This window comes from Emys orbicularis, chromosome 2 (genome assembly GCF_028017835.1).
Source record: "Emys orbicularis isolate rEmyOrb1 chromosome 2, rEmyOrb1.hap1, whole genome shotgun sequence".
NCBI classification, from domain to species: domain Eukaryota; kingdom Metazoa; phylum Chordata; order Testudines; family Emydidae; genus Emys; species Emys orbicularis.
The window spans coordinates 282,785,860-282,811,458 of record NC_088684.1 but is presented as its reverse complement, the minus strand read 5'-3'; the positions used below and the strand labels follow the sequence as shown (position 1 = coordinate 282,811,458).

At 41.3% G+C, this 25,599-nt stretch overlaps 1 protein-coding gene across 1 annotated transcript in view; it reads right to left on the bottom strand.

Annotated features, from left to right (window-relative positions):
- Positions 1-25,599, bottom strand: part of KMT2C (lysine methyltransferase 2C) — a 323,379-nt gene that overhangs the window by 35,824 nt on the left and 261,956 nt on the right. Inside the window, exons 27-40 of the mRNA XM_065399612.1 lie at positions 24,675-24,779; positions 22,581-22,709; positions 22,358-22,390; positions 22,160-22,273; positions 18,531-18,669; positions 18,051-18,265; positions 17,813-17,886; positions 16,002-16,184; positions 13,473-15,350; positions 9,385-9,710; positions 6,636-8,455; positions 5,302-5,413; positions 2,562-2,640; positions 2,379-2,442 (exon numbers count right to left, since the gene is read on the bottom strand). Coding sequence (XP_065255684.1) covers positions 2,379-2,442; positions 2,562-2,640; positions 5,302-5,413; positions 6,636-8,455; positions 9,385-9,710; positions 13,473-15,350; positions 16,002-16,184; positions 17,813-17,886; positions 18,051-18,265; positions 18,531-18,669; positions 22,160-22,273; positions 22,358-22,390; positions 22,581-22,709; positions 24,675-24,779 — 5,271 coding nt within the window. The remainder of the gene's footprint in view (positions 1-2,378; positions 2,443-2,561; positions 2,641-5,301; positions 5,414-6,635; positions 8,456-9,384; positions 9,711-13,472; positions 15,351-16,001; positions 16,185-17,812; positions 17,887-18,050; positions 18,266-18,530; positions 18,670-22,159; positions 22,274-22,357; positions 22,391-22,580; positions 22,710-24,674; positions 24,780-25,599) is intronic.

Here is a 25,599-nt window from a genome sequence, read left to right as displayed (position 1 = left end):
GGGAACAGTACCAGTTTTCTCATATGATAGAACATAAGAAATGCCATACTGGGTCAGACCAAAGGTCCATCCAGCCCAATATCCTGTCTTCCGACAGTGGCCAATGCCAGGTGCCCCAGAGGGAATGAACAGAACAGGTAATCATCAAGTGATCCATTCCCTGTCGCCCATTCCCAGCTTCTGGCAAACAACGGCTAGGGACACCCTCACTGCCCATCCTGGCTAATAGCCATTGATGGACCTATCCTCCATGAATTTAGTTCTTTTTTGAACCCTGTTATAGTCTTGGCCTTCACAACATCATCTGGCAAGGAGTTCCACAGGTTGACTGTGCGCTGTGTGAAGAAATACTTCCTTGTGTTTGTTTTAAACATGCTGCCTATTAATTTCATTTGGTGGCCCCTAGTTTGTGTGTTATGAAAAGGAGTAAACAACACTTCCTTATTTACTTTCTCCACACCAGTCACGATTTCATAGACCTCTATCATATCCCCCCTTAGTCGTCTCTTTTCCAAGCTGAAAAGTCCCAGTCTTATTAATCTCTCCTCATATGGCAGCCGTTCCATACCCCTAATCATTTATGTTGCCCTTTTCTGAACCTTTTCCAAGTCCAATATATCTTTTTTGAGAGGGGGCGACCACATCTGCACACAGTATTCGAGATGTGGGCGTACCATGGATTTATATAGAGGCAATATGATATTTTCTATTTTATTATCTATCCCTTTCTTAATGATTCCCAACATTCTGTTTGCTTTATTGACTGCCGCTGCACATTGAGTGGATGTTTTCAGAGAACTATCCATAATGACTCCAAGATCTCTTTCTTGAGTGGTAACAGCTAATTCAGACCCCATCATTTTATATGTATAGTTGGGATTATGTTTTCCAATGTGCACTACTTTGCATTTATCAGCATTGAATTTCATTTGCCATTTTGTTGCCCAGTCACCCAACACTGAGACTAATAGACAGAGTAAACAGAAAAACAGGGACAGAACTCCATTATAAAAATGTTTTGCAGATATTCTTAAAATGTATAATGATTTCGGCACAAACAGGTCTTCCCTTGTGCTCCAATACCCACTGTATTCTACCTTAGTTGTCACTGCACTACAGGCATTTGCAGAATCTAGTGTCTCTATTGACTCAATTCTTACAGCTATCCACACTCTCAATGGACACCTTGATTCCTTCAATGCTAGGTTAGATTCTGTATCTAATAATATTGCCCAAAGTGACAACTGAGTGGAACTGTTAAGAGTATATCTTTGTGGAAGTGGAAAAAAGACATTTGGCTCAAGAAAGTGAGATTGAACATACTGAAATATTAACATGTCCTAGTTAAGGGTAACTGCTTGTTGCATCAAAAAAAACAGAGGGGGGGGGGGGGGGGATTTTCAAAAGTGCTCAATATTGGCCCAGATCTGCTCTCATTATAGTTAAATCAATGCTGAATGCTATTGGAAATCCCCCCCCCAGAAAGTCTAGAAAACTCGAGTAAAGTTTCTAATTGCATTTTGTGCATTGGGCCTCCAATATCTAGAGGGGGGAATCTAGCTACTTCTCTTTTGTTGTTTTTAAATACTTGGGGAGATTTTTTGCAGACATAAAAACTTCTTAGGATATGTAAAAAAAGGTACAGTATTTAAATCTACAGTTAAATCTCTCTCATGATAGAATGTAAGGCTACAGTTTTTCGGGGAGGGTGTTGGGAAAAGAAATATTAGGTATATCAACTAAAAGAGATACACGTTTCCAAGTATTTCTAAAATCACCAATTCTGGATGAATAAAATTGCTCTTTCTTTAGGTAGAGGTTCCTGCAGTTAGTTTTTCTGGTTTTCTGACAAGCTTTGCATAACTAAATTCCAAAAATCTTTTTTCTTTTTGACTGATGATGCAAAGCCCTTTTTGATTTTTAAATTAAAAATAACTTGTGATTTTGGATAACTATTCCAATAGAGATCCAGCAGAGTAGTAATTAGTTTTTTGAGATAGCTGACTGTAGTTTAATATAGAATTAATTACTATTCTTTTGCCAATGGAAAATACTAATTACTCTATATGATTAGTACTATCAGATTCATATTTGTATAAAATTTCCATCTTTCCTCACGATGTTTTTGAAGATTTTTTTTTATACAAAATGTTAATTTGAACTATTGATATTGTTTTAATGTTTTAAGATTTTGTATTTTGTTTTGAATTAATATCATAATTATGAAATGATAAATTTTAAGTAAGCCAGAGAATTAGTGGAGCTAGGAAAATATTTTTTGGCAATCAAGTATTCATGTGTGACGTTTCCCTTTAAAAAAGAAACTGCAATATGAAACCCCAAGTTCATATACAAGAAATTATAAGGTTTATACTTACTGACAAAACCAGGACCAAAATTTGGAGGATTAGGCCTAGAAATCTGAGGTGTCAAACTTCCATCCTAAAAACCAGTAAAATGTATAAGCAAAGTGATTAAATCACAATTCCTTTTAAGAAGAAAATAAAATATTCATAATTTATCAACACTTCTGCTGTAACTCTCATATCAAGTTATGTTACCTGTGTGATTGGTTGCTGCATAAGATTCTGGCCTTCACTAGTCTGCGTTCCTGACATTGGCTGACCCATAAAGGGAAACCTATTGATACATAAAGATCAGCTATAACAGACTTTTAAAACTAATGAGCACTTTAGTAAAGATGCATTGTTTCAAATTATTTTGACCTAAAATAAAACTTCCAAACCTTTTAGAGATATTTGTTAGAACTACTACATCCTAATTACTTGCCAGATTTTGAAAAGGATATTTCTTATTTCACCCTTGTAACACTTTGTCCTCAGTTCAACCTGTTGTGCCTTATAATTTACAAAGGCATTAACTAAAAATGGCTTAAGTTGCCTTATACCAGGAGCTACCGGGAGTTTCCTAATAGTGATGATTCATAAGGGTGGCTGAATGCATACAGATCACTGGAGAAGTCTCTGTGCTTGAATTTTAAATGCTATGTGATGTAAAAAGTAGGATTCAATGTGCTTAGATACCACAGTATAAATACCTGCACAAATTAGGGTAAATAGCATTTTGGGCATTATGAATTGTTTTTTAAAAGGCACTGCTGCTAAACTTGGACAATGTAACTCCAAGGAGCAACAACAAATGGAACCCGAAAGACCTTAACCACAATGACAAGACAGAAGGAGATGGAATTTGTCATGGAGCTGTGTCCTAGATCATGGCTTCTAAATATCACAACCAATTCCTTTTATTGCATTTAGAAACAAAGAGGAAGGCAGTGCTCACAGTTAATCTACCCACTGAGGATGGGTGCCACTACAATCTGCACTAGCACAAGTTTTTAAGTACTCTTCTAGGGCAGTGGTTTTTTTCTGGGGACCCAGCTGAAGAAAATTGTTGATGCCCACGACTCAATGGAGCTGGGGATAAGGGGTTTGGTAGGGGGCTAGGGTGCGGGGGTGAGGGCTGCGGGGTGGGGCTGGGAATAAGGGGTTCAAAGTGTGGGAGGGGGCTCTGGGCTGGGGCAGGGGGTTGGGGTGCAGAAGCGGGTCAGGGTGCTGAGCAGCGGATGAGCAGTTTGGGGTGCAGGAGGGGCACTCAGGGCTGGGGATGAGGGGTTTGGGGTGCAGGAGGGGTTCCGGGTTGGGGGGGCTCAGGGCTGGGGCAGGGGGTTGGGATGCAGAAGGGGGTCAGGGGTGCAGGAGGGGTTGCAGGTTTGGGGGGGCTCAGGGGTGGGGCCTGGGGTTGGGATGCAGAAGGGGGTCAGGGCTTTGGGCTGGGGATGCATGCTCTGGGGTGGGGCCGGGGATGAGGGGTTTGGGGTGCAGGAAGGGGTTCCTGGTTTCAGAAGGCTCAGGGCTGGGGCAGGGGATTGGAGCAAGGGGTTGGGGTGTGGACTTACCTCCAGTGGTTCCCAGTCAGCGATGCAGCCAGGATGCACCGCGGACTGCGCTGCGGGCCGGAAGTAGCCAGCAGCATGTCTGGCTCCTAGGCGGAGGCGCACAAGCAACTCTGCGCAACTCTTGCCTGCAGGCAGCCCCCCCACCCACCCAGTTCCCATTGGCCGGTTGCCAGCCAACGGGAGCGTGGAGCCAGTGCTTGGGGCAGGAGCAGTGCGTGGAGCCCCATGGCCCCCCTGCCTAGAAGTCGGACCTGCTGCTGGCCACTTCCAGGGCACAGCGCGGTGTTGGAAAAGGTAGGCACTAGCGTGCCTTAGATGGGCAGCACCGCCGATGGGACTTTTAACATCCCGGTCGGCAGTGCTGACCAGAGCAAGGCGACCTAGTGCCTTACATGCTGCATCCCAGTAGTGGGTTGCGACCCATGGTTTGAAAAACGCTGGTCTAGGGTAGCTGCAAATAGACACAGTTGCAGTAATGTATCTTAGAAGTGGCAAGGGCATGGACCACCACGGTGAAGTCTTCATTACTAACAGTCAGCTTTATTACACTATGGAGTAGAAACTTATGAGGGAAGTGCTGGAAGCTCTACTGCTTGGACCATTTAAAATTAGTCTAGATAAAAGCACTAGGAAATTTATGGTAGTAACAACAATAAAGTAACTAAATCTTGAATAGCAATTTTGATTCATAGATCTTTACTATGCAGAAGAAAAATGCTGCTTTCCCTTTATTGTTTTAGTAGCTTATCTTTAACACGGTACTGCACTGTATTTGCTTTTTTTTTTTTTTTTGGTCTCAGCTGCTACATGATTGCATACTTCTGGTTCCAAATGCGGTGTGTGGTTAACCAGTCAGTTCGTAACTCTGATGTTCATAACTCTGAGGTTCTACTGTATATATCATTACACATTTTACAGATGAGGAAACTCAGGTAGAGAGAGATGAAGTGGCTTGCCCGAAGTCTTACAACAGGTCAGTGGTAGAGCTGAAAATGGAACTCAGGTCTTCTGAGTTCCAGTCCAGTGTCCTGTCCACTAGATCACATTGTCTTTACCTTAGGGAGCAATGCTGTATTGGCATGGAGTATGAGCTAAATGATAACATTGGCCTTTTTCTACATCTTATTATGATTCACTGTGAATAGTTGTGATGGGCTATAATTTGCTGATGCTGTGGCTGAGAATGACTTTTCAGACTCCAGAGGGACAAGGTGGGTGAGCTCATATCTTTTATTGGACCAATTTCTGTTGGTGAGAGAGACAAGCTTTCAAGCCACACAGAGCTCTTCTTCAGGTCTATTGATGCTGGTGGCTAAAAGGCTATAATACTTTGGGTCACGTTTACTTTTTTACTTTAAACAATAGTGTCATCTTTTGCCTACCTGTTCATAACCATTGGTGGCATCCCCATATTGCTCTGTGCCATTACTTTATTGATACCTTTAAGAGCTACCATTTTTGCTTTCATTATGGGATCAGTGATTGCATCAAAATCTATGAAACAAAAATAGTAAAGGGTGAATTACACAGCTGAACATTTTGATTTTACTGAACTACCAACATAATGAATATTTCCAATACTGGCACGTGTACTAATCCCTTGAGTTTAAAACAACTGCATTACAATCATTTAACCATGCGTACTTCAAATTAATTTTTTTCTTCACTTTATAACTAGAGATTAACTTGTAGGTTTCTATATTCTGTAAGAAACTTGCACTTCAGCAAGCATCTCAGGAATGGGATTGACAGTGCCCGTTATAGCAAATGGAATAACTTTCATTGCTACAGTGAGCCAAGAAACGCAAAAGAAGGAATATTAGTTTGAGAGAGGCTGGAACAGGAGACTTGGCTAGAGGGTGAATCCATTAAATTACAAACATCACCAAGTTAATGGAGGTATTTGACAGGCCTGCCTTAGTCACCATGAACAGTGACACAGAGGAGGAATTTACTGCTATTATGAAATAGAATTTATATATAAAAAAATCAGGAAAAGGAGTCTGACTTGTGCACTTAGTAGACATTATTGATATAACAGTGACAGCTAGTCAGAAAGCTCCAGTTGTGTTTAGACTCCGTTACCACACATTGACTCAGTATGTTTTTTAGCATTTTCGTATTACAACGCAGTGGCTCTCAAACTTTTTTACTGGTGACCCCTTTCACATAGCAAGCCTCTGAGTGCGACCCCCCCCTTATAAATTAAAAACACTTTTTTATATATTTAACCCATTATAAATGTTGGAGGCAAAGCGGGGTTTGGGGTGGAGGTTGACAGCTTGCGATCCCCCCATGTAATAACCTCACGACCCCCTGAGGGGTCCTGACCCCCAGTTTGAGAATCCCTGCATTAACGAGCTGTGGATTAAAATACCTGTTTTATAATCTAAATACTATAAATTGATATGCTATGTTATACCAGTAAGAACAGATTGCCAGCTTCTATTCAGAACTTTTCTTTTTTAAGTACATGCAGAACAATTTCTCCCTAGGTCCAATATGGGGGAGTTAATAATTGTACTTTCACCTATAGGCTTAATTTCCAGTCTCCTGCTGTAACTACTAGTCAAGTTGCTCTTCATCATGCCAGCTACAAATTCAGTTTTAAATGCCTTTGTATGTTTGTTACTAGACCCGTCAGATTTTTTTAATATATTCTTTTGGTATTTGTTTAGTGAACTAACCAGTACCAACAAAGGTATCACATACATACCAATATTGGGGAAAAATGGCTCTGAACGCTGACGAATCATGGCTTGCATCTGTCGCTGCTGCTGCTGCTCCTGCCTTTCCTGATCCAAAAGATCCTGCAGAAGAAGAGGCTGCTCCTCTAGTAAAAGAGGTCTCTCCCGATTTTGCTGCTGGGCTAGAGTCTGTGGGAGCATTATCTGCTGGGGACCAGATATGCCACTGGGACCAGGGCGACTTGCCAAAGTCACGGCTTGATTACCAGGTTGTCCTGTCCCAAAGCTGTGATTGGTTGACTGACCTTGGATAAATCCTGGATTTACTGTTGCCCCTTGAGAGAAGCTATGGTTTATTCGTGGAACCACGGTCAGATTAGAATTTAAAGCGTTTTCCAAGAGTTGTCCAGCAGGTGTCATTAGTGTTTGAGAAACACCCGATACGTGATTTGTTTGTGTTGCTGGCAAAGACTGAGGTGAAGAGCCTAATGCCCTTATGTCAGAGTTATCTGAACTCTCGTTGGCCAGCAGACTTGAAAGGACTGGTGTGGATCCAGAAATACTGCAAGAATTTATAACACCCTGAGCAGGCAGTTTAGCAGGGCCCTGAACAACATTTGGACTAGACACAGTTGTTTCCCGATTCGTAGTAATAGTTTTGTCAGGTAATTCTGGATTATTAGGCTGCACAGGAGCTTTTTCTCCATCATTTAACTTTGTTTCAGCAGCAACCTGAGGGCCTGAAGATTCCACATTTCCATCATTCTTTTCATTTTCAGACTTTGTTTCATCTAATGAGTTTGGAGAAAGCACTTCTGTTTTAATCTCACTTTCCATAGCAGATTTCTTCTGCGGAGAAAGTGCATCAGTGGGGACTGAAGTTTTATCACTTTGTTCTTTCTGTTTTGGTTCTTCTGTCTTGCTCTGGATATCTAATTTGTCATCTATAGGAACACTAAGATCCAATTCCTCATTAAACATACTTTTTTTATCTTCCAGATCAAGTTCTGGGTCTGTGTATGCAATTATGTCAAATTCCCCTGATCTCAGGAGGTCATCAAGGTGAGGATCATTGGTTTCTAGATTATCTAAAGTGTCCAACTCATCTCCTTTCCCATCCTCTGGATCTAGATTTAAATTTTCAAGATCCTCATCATCTAAGTCCTTGACTTCAACCCCATCCAGGTCTTTGACATCTAAGTCCTTTACAGAGGGATCATCAGGATCAAGCTTCTCTTCTAATCCATCAGTTGGCTGGTTGGGAATCTGTAGATTCCCAGGTGCCTCAGTGGGTGCAGATGTAGGCAAAGGAGTCCCTGAAAAAGCATCATTAACCGGGGGATGACTTAAGGAACGCATGACAAGCACGGGTGGATGGTCATGATTATCTTGCTGAGATTGTGGCAAGTGCTCCAAACTTGTAGACATCTGTAACTGGTTAGTTAGACCTTGAGGATTACGTCTCACTGGATCTAGGTGTCTTGGACCCTGAAAGTCCTGCCTAGGTATAAATCCTGTATGCCGCTGATGCTGGGGTGCTGGGTCTATAACATTAGCAGCAGAGGGATTAAAGGGGAGTCTTGGTCTGCCATCAGGGGCTCTGTGGCGTAACTCAATGAATGCTTGACCCAGTATATTGTGTTGCTGAACCTGAATACCCTGTGGTGGAAAATGCTGAGACAGTCCAGCTGGACTATTCATATGTGTGTTGTTCAATGGCCTAGGCATATCTATAGACAAAGATCTTCTCAGCTGTGGTGGAACTCCAGCGCGTTGCATTTGCTGTTGAGGCCCAAGAAAACGTTCTTGACCTGTTGGTGGACCATGTCCACCTCCTGGAAACCCAAATCTGAAATCAAAGATTAATTAAAGAATTAGTTCTCTTGATTCATTTGGCCCACCTGATCTGGCATATTTCAGAAAATGACTAATCTCTTAAATGTTTTACATATTATGTTCTTTAGTGCATTTAAATAAATATTTTATTTTGACCAATCTCAAACTTAAGTGAGCTTTCTGAACAGAATAAAAAAATTAACTAAAATAACTGTATTAATTATGTTTAAATAAACAACTTGTGCTGTACCAACCCCTCAACCCAAATAAACTTGGATAAAAATGCTTCTTACAGCAAAAACTATCTTGCTAGACAATCCATATTTTAATTGAACTCAGTAAGTGTAAAAAAAAATTAGGGGACCAACCCCCCCGATTATTTCAGTATTGATATTTATTTCACATCTTGGCATTACTTAAAAAAATAATGACATAGAATACAAGTCGTTTCTTGATTGTGTATACTTTACACAAGGACAATAATATTTCATTGATGCCATATTAATAAATGAAAACTAAAACTGGATTAAATAATTTTCTTTATAAATGCCTAAAAATGCAGTTTTGTGGGCCTTGTGTACACAGGTGGCATAATGCAAGGAAAAAAATTCCCACCCTTCATCTCCCCCAAACTGACAAAAACCCAACAATGTATTACTAAGTTTTAATTGCTGAACAATTTCCAGTAACACACACAATCAACCAGTGCAAAAATATAGGCTGCAATAACCTCAGATGCTTACATGCATACTTAACTTTATATATTGACTTCAATGTGATTACACAGGTGCTTAAAGCTAAACACGTGTATAAGTGGTTACAGGATTGGGGCCGCGGTAGGCAAATTACATCAATGTAGCACAGGCCAACTTACTGGAAATCCTTATAACAGTTTAGAACTCTCTCTTAAACACTTATGTTTTAAGAAATCAAAATTCATACCTAAGACCATGAGGCCTCATTCCCATGGCTGTCATATCTCCTGGAAATTGGGGTCTATTAAACTGCCCATCAGAGGGAAATGGTCCACGTTGATCTTTTGGGAATACTGCGAACCTTGGACCACCTGGAGGGATGATGGATGCTCTAATATTCCCAGGGTAGGGAGGAGGAGGTCGGTTAAAAATCTGATTTAGATTTTCTTGCTGCCAGTGTTGATGCGGAGCTGCATGGGGAGGCGTGGCTGGATCCTGTAGTGCTTTTTCCTGACGGATAGCATTCTTTTTCTGCTGCTGCTGCTGCAGAATAATTTCACGCAACTTCTGGCGCTGGTTTAAAAAAAATATTATGTTCACTATTGAAATAAATCTACTTTCAAAATGTCAAGTCCCCCAGAGCCAAGAATCTTGTATAAATGGAACAATCTTCCCTCCCACTCACTAGTAAAAAAACCCTATAATTCCCTTGCAAATTAATCAAAAACCAGACGACATGATTCAGGGAATTGGTAAGAGGCTAATGAGACCTTTCACCTCAAGGACCCCTATTCACCAAGGGTCTGTTGAGAAACTGTATAGTAAATTGCTTGACCACACTTTAGTTCGTTATGAAATATATTCAAGAGACCAAACAACCAATACCAGTCAGTTTTATTGCTCAAAGTCAATAACAATATAATACAGGAAGAAAGGCTCAATATGAGACCAGTTTCAAGAAAGCCTTCTCATGCAGTGTTGTTAAATTCACCTTACAAAGAAGGTTCTTCCAAAGTTACAATGCTAAAGTTATTCTTTTTATACTCATCCTGTTTGCATGCAAAAAGGTACTCTGTGCATCATCTGAAACTAGATTTAACCAATCAGCTTTCTATTTTGTTTTTCTGATCCCATGGTACACCCCCTATCTCTTTGTTCTGAATACAGGCATTCCAGGTACCAAAGGGCATGAAGGCACTTCCTAGGTGTGTACCAGGGTAGAACAATCATTTATCTTGTCCTTTTCCTTTGGGACATTCCAGTACTGGTGTGTGTGAGTAACTCCTTACCGATTGTTATGGTAAAACACCCATATGTCTAGATCCTGACAATTTTCCTACCTACGTAAGCCAAAATTTACTTCAACTAATGCAAGGTGTTATGGGATATTTGATACAGGTGAACAGAATAGTGGGGAGAGGATAATACATTCAGTTAACATAAGAATTCACACTTACATTAATACTATGCCTAACGTATGTGTCTTGGCTAACAGGCCAGATCACTAATGTTAGCACAAGGAGCTGTCATAAACACTTTTGTGCCATAAGGAGAGGTGAATTCTGAAGGAGGAGAGGTGATCAGAAGTTCCGCTAGGGAAAACTGCTTTTGGTTTAACAGCAGTAGCAGACACTACCCTGGCCAGGCCCCCTTCCTGGCCAGCACTGTCAATTTTTAGGCTGCATTAGGCTCCTAGAGCTCCTTCACGCAAAAGGAGATTAAGCTACTTTCCACAACTCTAACCTCAGCCTCATCCCCATCCCAAGGTGGACTTTCTGCCTTCTGATCTTTGTCAGAATCTACACTAGCATAATCCCAGAAGGAATGTGGTCCAGGGCAGCAGTGATCAAGAGACCTTACTATCTAATACTTATTTGCTATTTGGTGGTTTATGTGACATGATTTGGTGTTCTTGGTCCAGTTCCTAATGGTCAGGTGGAGATATTGCAGAAATCACCAACATAATTGATGTCAGCATTCTCAAACAGAGAAAGGACGAATTTGCATGGAAACCAATCTACCCCATAACCTCTAGCAAAGGTCCCTCCAAATAAGCGTGGAGGCACACTTGTAGAGGACTGTGGGTGAACTCAAACAGCCAATAACCCTGCTGTACCTAGCCTGTGGATAAACAATTGAGATCATTACAATATTTTTTATCAGTGTCTTTACTCTTCCTTTAAAGCCAGGATACATTAATACTATTAAACACCTCACAGGTCTGTCCAACTGTTCAAGTTCTTGAAGGTAAAGAAAACTTTTAATCTGTAACATTTAGAAATCTCAAAAAATGACACAAAATAGTTTTTATCTACATTCGAATGTCACAATTTTAAGGTCCAATAGCCTGAGATGTGTCAAGGCCAGAAATAAACACATTATATCAGAGGTGGCAAATATTCTATGCAGAATGCTGAATTACATTTTCAGTCATGGTCAGTGGGCCAGGGCTACACGGTTAGGTTCATTCAACAGATCCTCAATCCACACTGTATCTCCTTCTGATGATGCTGGGAAGTTTGCTAACAAAACTGTGGGTAGAAGAAGGCCCTGTGGTAGCAACTGTAATTTAGTTACAGTAGAACCTCAGAGCTATAAACACCTCAGGAATGGAGATTTTTCATAACTCTGAAATGTTCCGTAACTCTGAACAAGATGTTATGGACTTCAGCCAGAGGGTGGTTGGGGCTGCAGGCGTGCGGGGGGTGGTGGTGGTTGAGTCATGGCCCCAGGTTGGGGCTCAGGGTTTCTGCCCTGCGGAAGCACCAGAGCTCAAGGCTTGAGACCTGGGGGGAGCACTGGGGCTCAGGGCTTCAGCCCTGAAGCTCCGTTTCCGGCTTCTGCCCTGCAAGGGGCGCTGGGGCTTGGGGCTCCCCATGGCTCTGTTCCCGGTTTCAGTTGGTGGGAGAAGGCTGGGGCTCAGGGCTGTAGCTACGGGGGGAGTGCTCGGGCTGAAACCGGTGCTCCTCTCGTAGCTAAAGGCCCGAGCCCCAGCACCCCCTGTGGGGCTGAAGCTGGGAACAGAGCTTCAGGGCTGAAGCCCCAAGCCCCGGCAACAGCCGTGTGGCTGAAGGCAGGAACAGAGCTGCGGGGCTGAAGTGCCGAGCCTCGGCGCCCCCTGCGGGGCTGAAGCTGGGAATGGAGCCACAGAGTGAAGCCATGAGCCCCAGCACTCCCCCCAGGTCTAAAGCCCTGCGCTCTGGTGCTCCCGAGGGTCAGAAGCCCTGACCCCGCCACCTTGCCCGGAGCCCTGACCCTCCGTCACGCAGCTGCAGCCCCAATTCCCTCCCGCCCAACCCCCCCGCTGAAGCCTTGAGCCAAAAGCCCAGAGGCAGAACAGTATTTGCTTTTTTTCCTGTGTGTGTATCCACTGTTGCCTGATTAATTACTTCCGGTTCCACAGGGTGTCCGGTTGACTGGTAAGTTCGTAACTCTGGTGTTCATATCTTTGAGGTTCTACCGTAGTAAAATTACTGTTTATTCAGCATCTAGGGGGGGGGGGGGGGCGGGAGAGAGAGAAACTAAGCAGAGCACTTTTGAGATCACATCTATTTCTGACACTTATTTGGTCATTTGCATGAGTAACTCCTTAGGTTCAATGTATAATAGCACACCTACATTTTTTGAAAACCTGGTAAGTAAAGTGTAATAATTAAACTTCAGATTTAACACACTTCTCAATGGCAGCAGTTTGCATCTCACTTGGGGTCTGATCCTACACCAGCAAGTCAATGGGAGTTGTGCCATTGACATCAATGAGTGTAGGATCAAACTCTTAGGCTATGTCCACACTGCAAATTAAGGTGTAACAGTTGCACGGGTAGGTATGTGCTAGCTTTAATCTAGCTTGTGTAGGTAACAATAGCAGTAAAGATGTGTGGCGTGGCCTAGCCACCCCAGTACAACCCTTCTGGGGCCCTCGGTACATATTTGGGTTGCTAGCCAACGCTGAGGTCCATGTTGCCACATCTTCATTACTACTCTTACCACCACTAGCTAGATCAAAGCTAGCATCAGTATGCCTATTCATGCTACAATATCACCTTAATTTATGGTGTAGAAATACCTTCAAACTAGACAGCACTATCTTAGTCAAAATTGAGAAACTTTTCTTCATAAACATAAGAATTAGAAACTTACTCCTTAAAAATATTGAAATCTTGCATTCTGCATATTCTGATTTTGTTAGATGGGCCGGGGAAACATGTCAAGTGGCCAAGGGCTGGCCAAAGGGCTTTGTTATAAAGTGGGTGTGTGAAACACAATGTAAAATGGGAGATTCCTCTAACTATGACATTTTAATAGCATAAACATTAAATTGTATACTGAGCTCACCTGTCTTAGTTTCTCTGTGTCTGCCTGAGACATGTTCATGGTATTCTGTGTATCCGTTACTCCTGTAGTTGGTGCTGGGCCAGAAACTTGTGAGACTGTGGAAAACTGCTGCCCTTGAGAGCTCATTGGAGAATTTGCAGATGCATTAAAGTTGCCCTCAGATCCAGACCTTTGCTGATCAGCTTCGTGGGCATGCTGACTAGTTCCAAAAGTTTCTGGCTGAGGTCTTGGAGTCATTGGAGGCTGATCATAAGGATCATGTGCTGGGGCTGCTGGAGCATGGCTAAATGATTCTGTTACAGCAGGTCCTGCTGGTCTTGGAGTTTGAGAACATGGATCTGGTGGTCTTACAAAAGTTCCCTGCAGAGCAGTTCCTCTGTTTTGGGATGTCTGCAGGAAAGGATCTCGATTTGGCATTAGTCCTGGTCTTACCGTGGGTCTGTTAAAATTCTCTGGAATCCCTGGCCTTGGAGTTGCTGGTGGCTGAGAATAAGGGTCATTAATAACTGGCCTTGGCGTTCCAGGAGGTTGAGCATATGGATCAGAATGTCTCTGATTTGCTGGAGACTGAACAAATAAATCTGCTGGCTGTGCAGGTCTTGGTGTGGGTGGTTGCTGCATATATGGATCAACAGTGGTGGGTCGAGGTGTTCCTGGAGGTTGGGAATAAGGGTCAGCAGCCGGCCGAGGAGTACCTGGAGATTGGGAATAAGGGTCCTGAGAGGCTGGCCTTGAAATGGGTCCAGACTGAGAGAAAGAGTCACTCTGCTGTCGCATTACCCGGGGCGGATGGGCAAAAGGCTCCTTTATTGCAGGGTGAGGAGTCAGAGGAGGCTGGCTGTATGGATCATTAGACTGATTGTGGGAAAAGCTATCCACTGGCCTTGGTGTCAAAACAGGCCTTTCATATGGATCAACAGCAATGCGTCTTGGTGTTGGTGGCATTGATCCATAAGGATCTTGTGGGGACTGTGGTGGACGCATTGGAGTTTTAAAGGGTCCAGGGCTGCCATCAACAATGGGAGTAGGAGTCAGTGGTGGTCGTGCATATGGATCAGCAGGAGGTATTCTCTGTCTTTGAAATATATCAGTTCTAGAAGCTGGTTTAGTGAATGCATCATTGCTTCCAGTTGTTAAAGGAACTTTCCCTGATTGTTCCATAATTATGGGAGATCTTGGTACCCCCAAAGGTTTGGGGAACTGATCTGCTGCCATTACAGGTCTGGGTGTATCTGGTGGTTTTGCATAGGGGTCATTGCTAACTGGAGATGAAGAACATGAATCTCTGACTGGTGAAGGCCTGCTTCCTGCTGGTTCACTCACTTGAATGGGCCTGGATACAGATGATGGTGGTGGACAGGTATCCATTGGTGTAATAGTACTTCTTCTGACAAAGTTTTGGTTAACAGGTGGTGGCCTAGGTGTTCCCACCATTTTAGCATAAGGATCCATTGGAGAGGGCGGTCTAGAGTTTGTAGTACTTGGAGGAAACATCTGTTGTGACGCAGGCTGAGGCGTCTGTGACTGAGCAAGAGGATCCTGTACTGGCATTCTAGTTGGGGTTGGGGGTGGAGGTGGCGCTTGTGGTTTGAGAAACACATCATCTGAGGATACTGAAGTAGGGGTACCAGGTAGTTGTTGTTTTGTAAATAGGTCTTTGTGGAATGTCTGTTGAGCAGGAGACATATTTCCATTGCCAGTCTGAGGCGTTAAGGGGCTCTGTATCCCACTGTTAGGTGTGTCTGAGCCAGACTGGTTCAGAAGCTGTTGTGAACCAAACTGTTGTTGTTGTTGCTGCTGCTGCTGCTCATTTTTCACTTGCTCAAGTTTTTGTGTGGCTTCAATTTTGGCTTGCTGCTTACTTTTCTGACGCATTTGCTGGTTTAAGATGGGAAGAGAAAAGGTTACATTTATTAGTCCTGAGAACATAAGCAAGGGCATTTTGATGACTGAGCACCAACAAATTAGGATCTTTAGAGACATATGAGAACGGTTAAGAATAATTTAAAAGCTTAAGTACAGTGGAGGCAGAATGCCTGGTCATTTATGAAACTAAATTACATTGGCAAACTCCCCATTGACTGATTGGGGAAAAGTATTTCCCAGATTCCCAGAGGAACAAAGCCGCTTGCCAACCTTCCATACTAAAGAAGTGATGCAGCCTCATTAACAAGCGGTAAAGGGCTTTGGAGTAACAGAAAAGTGCCAGCCTCATTTAAAGTGAGAGTACCCAGGGTGAAGGCCTTTTCTGTGACCTATGACAGAAAAGGGCATACACCATTGCTCTTAGCTGGCCCCACAGAAATAAAGATAATTAATTATGTTAACAATCAACCGAAGTGGTAAAAATAAGTCAAATATTTTTATATACCTTTTCTTCTTATGACCAAAATCTTCACTCTATGCAGAGTGTATGTTATTAATTTATATCTCCTTCCTTGGATAGATTAAAATTGATTTTAATCCATTAAGCACAGCAACTACCAATAAAAAAAATCCCACAATAATAAATGACCAAATATAACACACCTGTCTGAATTTCCACTCCTGCTCATGTTCCGATTCCCTCTGCTTTAAAGGATCTTTAAAGAGGTCTGAGTCGATTCGAGAGCTATGATCAATGCTATCCTGTTGCTGCTGCCTTTTCATGGAGTCATTTGACATCTGCACTTTATTGATGCGCAGAGCAGCTCTATTATCTCTGGCTTTTTGCTGAGAAAAAATAAAAATACAAGTAATTTTTCTTTTTTGATATGTGTAAGTACTGCATCTACCCATTCTTCCTACAAAATCTACAACCAAATTATTTATGTGGTCTGATTTAATCACACACAATCATGAACAAACTAGGTTACTCTCTTGTAACCAGAGCTACTAACTGCAAGTCTATAGTCTTGACAAAGCTGCAGTGTGGGATTTGTGTATGCCAAATCATGTTGGGCAAAAGAGTCAGTAACAATAGAGGCTTTAAATGTAGGTTAGGAGATTCTGTTTATGTGCAGCACAGGGCCAAAGAAATACAAATATACCAATACACATGTGAAATCTTATATTTGTGCGGTCCCAGATTTGAAGAAAACAGGCGGCTCCCAGGTACGATGAATCAACAGAGGTTTATTTGGACTCATTTGGAGAACTTCAGTTACAGGAGAATAAGATGCACTAGTGGACTACATTAAATAGCCTCTATGCATCCCACTGAGTCAGGCTAGCAGTACAAGCATAGGATTGAGGGTTAAGGACAAAGAAAAATTGGACTGCACAATAACAACTCTTCAGATAAGCATTTTCAAGCAATAATGGAGCTTTTAAACTTTGAATGGCTGCTTCAGGAAGTCGCTTCTGGCTGACATTTTGAATCTGGCTCCTTCTGAGTATCAAATCCTGACAGTTGCTTTTTCAGATTTATGTTACAGTTCTCAAATGTATATTGCACCTTTCAGAAATGAATCTTTTTAAAGATTTAAAAAAGCAGTCAAGGATGAGAGCCGCATGGCCATAATGGCAGCTGAATTAATGCCTGCAGCTTCTTACAAAATCCTCAAGTTGGTGTGACATTTTTGCTCCCCTTTTAAAGTGATCGGTACATATTAAAAAGTGATAAGGTAAAGAAAGCAACAGTAAGAGCAGGAAAGCTGGCTTTTGAGCTTCAGTCACTTGGTAGTTTTAATTATCTTATTCAGCATGAAAGCTCTTAGAGGCGGGAACTGTGGTTTCTTCTATGTTGGTAGAGTGTTAATCACATTGATAGTGCACAAATAACAACCATCAGCAGACATTTAGATTGCAAGCTCTTTGGGGAAGAGAGTGTCTCTTACTATGTGTATGTACAGCACCTAGCATATTGATCTTGGTTGGGGCCTCTAGGTAATATAAATAAATAAATGGATGTAGTTTATATTAAGACTGAATGGCTGAGAAAATAGCTTTAGAAACAAGTTCTAAAATTACAGAGGTCTAAAACTGCATCTTCTGGAACCTTAGGGTACGTCTACACTACCCGCTGGATCGGCGGGTAGTGATCGCTCTATCAGGGATAGATTTATCGCGTCTAGTGTAGACACGATAAGTCGATCCCCGATCGCTCTGCCGCAAACTCCTGTACTCCACCGCGGCGAGAGGTGGAAGTGGAGTCGACGGGGGAGCGACAGCAGTCGACCCCGCGCCGTGAGGACGCGAGGTAAGTTGACCTAAGATACGTCGACTTCAGCTACGCTATTCTCATAGCTGAAGTTGCGTATCTTAGGTCAATCCCCCCCAGTGTAGACCAGGCCTTAGTAGTTTTAAAACCAAACACCCCACAGATTAAATGTACAAATGCTAGTTTTAGTTATTGTTACCACATATGGTGCTCTTTCTTGTGAGCTTGCTTTTCTCCACAGTTTAGCAATCTGCTTCACTCTTGTAGTCCAGTCTGCAACCAAAACCAACATATTGTTTTAGTTTGCAGGGTTTTGATGATTTTATAATTCTTCAGACAATTTTTATAAGTAGAAACAGTTAATGCTTTGGTGAAGAAAGGTGCCTAACGGAACTGTTACAAAATTTGTGCCCCTACACAATAAATCACTCCCTTACCTGGGAATTCTTCCTTTAGGTTGGGGAAGTTGATATTTGTGTACAGAACAGGTGCTACTGTTGCCATTTCACCAAGTGCTTCTTCTTTTTCCCACTTCAGAGTGCTTCTTTGAGCATTGGACATTGTATCCCCTTCTCCTTCCATAGGGGGAGCAGATGGTGTCCATGAACTATTAGGATCATTTACCACTGGATTAAATGCTGGGTTCTTATCCCTGACAAATCAAAACAGATGTTTAATTTTTTAATTTTCCTCTCAATATAATATGAAAATTTATTTTATAAACACTCTGTTCACTACTCCAGCCGTTAGTATCATGTCTTTTGAAAAGATTTAAAAGAGCAAAAAAGTTTTAAAACGTATTTAATGTTTCTGTCAAATAATAAACATTTAAAATGTACAGTGGCAAGTATGCTTCTCTGATACCACTCAAGCTAGGCTAACTGTTGAGTAATTCCATATTCTTCAGCTTGATTTACCTGGTATCACTGTACGGTGGTTGTGTAATAGGAGAGAAAGTGCCTAGTCCAGCTCCAGGAGCCAAAGGTGTATGAGGGAGATGGGGGGTAAGTCCAATCAGGCCATTCATAAGTGGTACTCTTGAAAACACACTTTCCCCTGGAAGGCAAAAGTTGAAATGATCAATGTAAAGAACGAGTGTCTGAAGGCTTTCAAGTTGTTCAAGACAAACTTTGGCGAGGAATAGGCCTTTAGTCTAATGAGAAACTACTTATTTGTACATTCTATGGTGCTAGTTGTGAATACATTTATACTTTAAATTAGAAGGTTTCTAACCCTCAGAGGAGTGAGGTTCTAGTTCAGCTTCCAATATCAGTAGAAGGAGGAAGTGGCCTAACTATTTTTAAACTGGAGCTTGATAAGATTATATGACAGGATTAAATGATGGGACTGCCTGTGATAGGAGGGGACTTGATTCGATGACCCAGGAGGTCCCTTTCAGTCCTACATTCCTATGTGCCAACTTTAACCTTTTGGAGAGGAGTTATGAACATATGACATTCCCCACCACCATAAACTTTAGTGAGCCCTTTCCTTTATATCCAATCAGTATGTACAAGTTTCTTATGATTTTGGCAAGTCAAAGGATTCTTTGAGATTTTCCCATCTTAACTCATTTTATATCTCAGGCTAGCCTGTGTTATATTATTCCATCTTACATATATGTATCTTTTGGGGTGGGGAAATAGAAGAGCAATTTTGAGCATTTATTTTTATTTAGTTAGTGATTTGAATATCTGTTAATGCTGCTTGGTTACATATTATTAAATACTTGGAAATGAGTTCATGAAAAATAACCTAAAATTCACCAAAAGGTGCACACAACTCTTCTCTATATGGGTGTGCAGCAGGCCCCAGATCCTTTGTTTATTTGAACATATTTTCTTTTACTGTTGGCAACTGTATCCATGGGGCCTACAATCAGCATCTAGGATCTCCTGCTTCTACAATGGAAGTAACTGGTGGTTGTCCAAATATATAAGGGTGAGGAACACAGTGGGGACAATAGATAACGATAATAGAGAATAATAAAAGCTAAGCCCCTTCAGCTGTAATGTAGCAACTAAGATTGTCTGGTTGGCATCTAGCAAAGACTAGAACATGGCTTACAGACAGCTCTACAGTATCGCAGGCTGCCAACCATTGTGATATTTCTAGCCTTCAAAGTTCTCCCCTAAAGGAGATGATGCCAGATTTTCCATGATGCCAGATAACAGACACGAAGGCACTGCACACAATCTCCTTTCACAATTCTTAAATAAATATTAACCATTTAATTAGGAATCTCCTCTTCAGAGATGGTTGGTATACCAGAGTAAATCTTTCTAACTTATGATTTCTACACTCTTATCAATGAAATAAATAAATCTAGTCAAATGTACCTCAATATTTCAATAAAATATTAAGTCTAGCAATTTTACACCACTATTAAGGCAGAGCATTTTATTTGTATCATTAAAATATTAGTGCAGACATGACACAGGAACAAACTGGCCATGTAATCTATTACCTCTCGTTTGCTTTAAATTATCTCATTTTTAGAACTTCTTGAAGTCTTATATTTTTCTAGAAATTCATCCAGATTAAGAAGCAAATTATTTTTTCCTTTCTTAGGATATCTGGTGGTTCTAGAATTACTCACTACTGAAATCAATTTAGACACTGGAATAGATTTCTGAAGCACAAATACATCATAAGGTTTGAAGGGATAACGTCAATTAGGCATTAACGTGCAATCGCGGGTAAAATGAGGGTCCGGCTGTAGAATCTTGCCTGTATGCTCGGGGTACTGCTGATCGCCATATTTGGGGTCAGGAAGGAATTTTCCTCCAGGGTAGATTGGCAGAGGCCCTGGAGGTTTTTCGCCTTCCTCCGCAGCATAGGGCAGGGGTCGCAGGCTGGAAGATTCTGTTGTGGGTGGGTCAGCTTTTGTGGCCTGCATCATGCGGGAGGTCAGACTAGATGACCATATTGGTCCCTTCTGACCTTAAAGTCTATGAGTCTATAATGGGCTCTCTGCTTGCACCTGAGCTAGTGCCAACTTTACTAGAGATGCTGGCTGATGAGAAAAGAATGCTTTTATAACGATGTGCCTGGATATTATGTAAACTACGGGTTCCCAAACTGTGGGCCGCAACCTAAAAGTGCTGGGTGGTCTGTCGGCAGGGGGAGAGATTGGGGGTAGGGTAGGAGGATGTTGCTTCCCCAAAACTATATACATTGGTGTAGTCGCGGCTGGCGATGACCCTCACCAGGGTCAGAGGAGCCTAGCGTCCCCGGAGGTGACAAGAGGGTGAAGCGGAGCTGCCAGGCAAGGAAAAGGGGTCGGCCAAGAGGTGGCGGCACTCAGGGCGGCTGGAAGGTTTGCATCCATTCCCACTCTGAGCCAGCATGATCTGTGTCTATCAGGACCCCTGGAGTATCAGCCCCGCGGCCCTCCCAGGGACCTGGGCTCAGCACTCCCGCTCTGTTTCCTCCTGGACAACGCTGTGATCAGGACTGTCAGAGGTAACGGCCAGGCCCAGCCTGAGCGCCTGCCTCTGCCCAGCACTTTGGACCCCCAAGCTCCTCCCTTGTTCCTGAGCAGGGGGTGCCTGTGAGGCACGCCAGGGTGCTGGGTGAGTGACTGAGGGCATGGCTGTCAGGTGATGAGCTCCAGGCACTCAGCGGGCTGCTGAGGTGGAGGGTGTCAGCAGGGGCAGGCTGTGGCACCTGCCTGACCCCTTCGCCTTCTTGCTTGCCCTGGTCCCTGCTGAGGCGAGGGGCCAGGCACGCCCCATGGTGTCACTCTCCCTGATGGAACCGTGTTAATAGTGGGCCGAAGTGCATAATGCAGCTGCACAGGTGCGCCTCACGGAACAAAGCTTGGGAACCCCTCATGTAAACAACCCATGAAATACCATTGATGGGGCACTCAGAGTGAAAACCTAGAATTCTAGGATACATATTCCAGCATTTTTTCAGAAAAATCTATCCAAGATAATAGAACTAAATAAAGTAAGCCTGATAACCAGCCTTCTTCTGGATTCATGGCTTGGGAAACAGATTTGATTTGGTTTTGCAACAACAACAAAAAAGGCATCTGTCCCCTCCTTCCCTATAATTGAAATATTGCAAAATTATGCTAGCTCTCTTTTCCTTGTTTGAATAGTGCTACTCAACTTTCTTAAATTAACCTTTTTACAGAAATTCGACTGAATGGCACTGTCACATTTAGACAAAAATGTTATAATTAAGGGGCAGATTAACTCCTTCACCGTGAGAGTGTGCTTAAATGTACTGACAAAGCAATGAGACAAAATGTTATAATAGGAGCCCTGCTTTATTACAGACCACTTACAGTACTATACCATAGTCAGCCGGTGTAACAGCTCCAGTATTTCACAAAAAGTCTGTCTAACAAAAGATCGCTTTTCCTCTCAGATATCAAAATCCATTCACATATGTATCAGACACTCAATTTCAAAATGATTTGTGAAAGAAAGCATACAGAGTATTTACCCTAGCATAGTTTATCATCATATTTATACTATGAAAGATACACAATTGGTTTTGTACAGCCCGCTTTTAAAAGGAACAGAAGACATACCCTGATTGTGTAAAGGCATTAACTGAGGTGGAGGCTGTGGCAAAGGAGTTGGCTGAGTGGTTGCAGGACTCAGTACAGCAGTGAACAAGTCTTCCACATCCTTTCCTCCCAGCTCTGTAAAAATAATATGCATAACTTGGCAGGTACTGTTATATAAACTAAATTTAATAAAAGACAGCAATGCTGAAGAACACATACCTGGAATTTTGTACAGTTTACCAAGAATTGCACCTGGTCAAAGTAAATATAACACAAAATTAGCAATAATTCATTTCACTCTTCTAGATAAAACATAATAAAATTAATTCTGTAATTGTAAGTGCAAAGGCTAATTTTAAAATTACATAGACAGTAATAATAGAAAATAGGAAGCATTTGGTTAAGTATTCTACAAGATCAACATGTAAGACAAACATTTTACCATCTGTGACCATTTTGTCTAGTTCTGGACTGAGAATTCCATCTAATTGTTCTTCACTCAGGGGCCGTGAACTCTGATTGACACTTGGCTGAGGCAGAGAGGAAGGATCATCAGAGATGGGGCCAATATCTAGTCCAGCTGAAGGGGTAAGAATATTAAAGTCAGCTGTAAACAATGAAATCTACTGACACAGGACAAAGGGCATAAAACATTTCCAAAATTATTTTTGGTTACAATTTAGTTGTAAACTAAAGCCATCTGCTAAAATCTAAAAGTTGATTTTCAAGGGAAAATAAGACATCAATAAAAATCAGAAAATATCGGATTTAGATTGCTCCATAGTTTGAGGAAGACATCTAATTTAATTAAATGCTTAGAATTAGACTTTGAACCAAATTTTGTTGTAACGGGACTTCTAAATTTAGTCACTGAATGTTTTCAAACATTTAATGCTCTAAGGCCTGGTCTACACAGGGGGGGAGGGGCGGATTGATCTAAGTTACGCAACTTCAGCTACGTGAATTACGTAGCTGAAGTCGATGTACTTAGATCTACTCACCGCGGTGTCTTCACTGTGGTGAGTCGACTGCTGACGCTCTCCCGTCGACTCTGCCTGTGCCTCTCGCTCCAGTGGAGTACTGGAGTTGATGGGAGAGCGCTTGGCGGTCGATTTATCGCATCTAGACTAGACGCGATAAATCGAACCCCGCTGGATCGATCGCTGCCTGTCGATCCGGCGGGTAGTGTAGACAAGCTCTTAGAGAACTTTTTATTTTGTTCATTTTAAAAACAGGAATTTCCTGCAGCAGGTACATTTAAACCTGACTGAAAGTTACCTTTGATCTTAAGTATCCCCCAAAACTCCCATGATTCCTGCTGTGTTAGATTAAAAATCTACTAAAACACAGTTCATACTAGTAAATATCTGGCATATATTAAAATGGCAGCAGTTTCTACTTTCAAAACAGGGCTAAAATATTCTGCATTAAATTAGAAAATACAATTGTGGGTGTTGAGAAAATACAATTGTTACTTTTTCTGTGACATGTATAATATCCTTTTAAAAGTTAAGAAAATATCTCAGAAGCAACAGACTCTTGGTAATACTGTACACAATTGACTTTAGTATTTGAAAGGTATTGCAGCACCAAATTCCAACTAAGAACCACCTTTAAAATAATATAGCATGCTTCTTCTAGTTATCATAAATCTGTGTTTTATATAGAAGTTTTATGTAAAAGTGATCAATCATCACCAGTGATAAAAAAAAAGACTGATGTTGATCTTTTTATTCATGCTTTATACATTGACATAATTAAGATGTGTTTTTAAGTTAAAAACAAATATATCACTAATACTACTATATGTAATACTGTCAAATATGAAAGAAAGCAAGAAAATGCATAGTTTTGCATTGTGAAACACACAAAAACAGCAAATTTATTTAAAAAATTCAAAAGAAAACTCTCTAGAATTCTATCAAGTGCACAGTGCAGGTTTTGTAAGTTGTGCTTGGCTCAAACAACACAGAAAGATAGCAAAAAATGAAAGCATGGATTAGTTACACAGAGTAACGAAGCACTAACATCTATGCATGCACAAACAGTTCTTTCAGCTGAAACCACTAGGAAAGATGACTACTTCTAACCACGGGTCATCCATTGTTTAGTTTCTTACCAAATGGGGAGGGTGAGTTCTCAACCTGGAAAGTGCATAAATCAAGACCTACAGGACCCAAACCAGATAAAATGGATGATTATAACAAGAGAAAAAAAAACAAAACAAAAAAACCTAAGAGCATACACTGCTGCATGCTGAAAAAGCTACGCAGGTATGATAGACAACAGCAGCTGTTTTTATTCTCTTACAAGCAGCAAAGCAAAGGGCTGAGTAAAATAAAACACTGACAAGTTTTTGTTTTTTTTGTAAAAGAAGAGATAAAAGTCCTTCTGAAATTGGAGTATACTTAAGATATAACAGTTACATAAATATCAAAGCCACACATCACATAACCTGTGAACATAACACATGAAATGTGTCTATAATCAAGAGAACAAAGAAAACAGCCACCAAGGAGCCCTTAAAAGCACATACCTGAATGATCTCCAGACTTTACTAAATCATCAGAAAGTATTCCCAGAATATCATCATCTGTGTTCAAGACCTCTGAAAGGTCAGCCAAAGGGTCATCAGAACTACCTATGTAAGATACAATAAACTAAACATCAATACAACCATGATCCTCACATATTTATTCAATTATTTGTCCAGTGATTTACATGGATTTAGCAATTTCCTAAATTTAGTAAATGTAATGAATGAGCATGTTGTAAGGGAGACTGGATGATTTTATGAAAAAACATATATGGAGAATTTCTAAAAAAAGAGAGAGAAAACAATAATCCCACAATTTTAAACAAGTAAACCAACTCTAACTTTGTATATCATAATATGGAAGATTGTCTTAGGTAACCACACTGCACATAAGTACAAGGAGAAAATAAAGCAGTCAGGATGGGGAAAAAATTCTGTTTTATGAGAGTGATTTTCTTATTAATTATATTTTTGAGGGAACATCACATTTGAAGTTTTTCTTCAGCTATATTTATTCTACCTGGCAAATATCAATTGTATTGCCAACTCAAAGTGTCAAAAAATTATGACTGGTTTAAAATTCACGACATTTAACAAAACAAAAACAATGTGGTTTTTTTTATTTGCCTTCTATTTTTTAAACCCTTAGGGTACACTTGGAATGCATTTTCAAGCTTTTCTCTGCAAACTATGAAGGTAAGAAACGCACACTTTTTTTTTTTTTTAATTTAAGCTTTCTTTCAAAATAACATGACTCCAGGATCTAAGGCTTTAAAAAGAAACACCCAATATCGCAAGATTCACAATAAAATTGCAATAGCTGGCAGCACTGAAAATATTAAAGAAAGATTAAATTTAAATTTTTACTACCGATGGGGAAGTTATGTTCACAAGTATCTTCACACACTGCAATTTATAATCATCT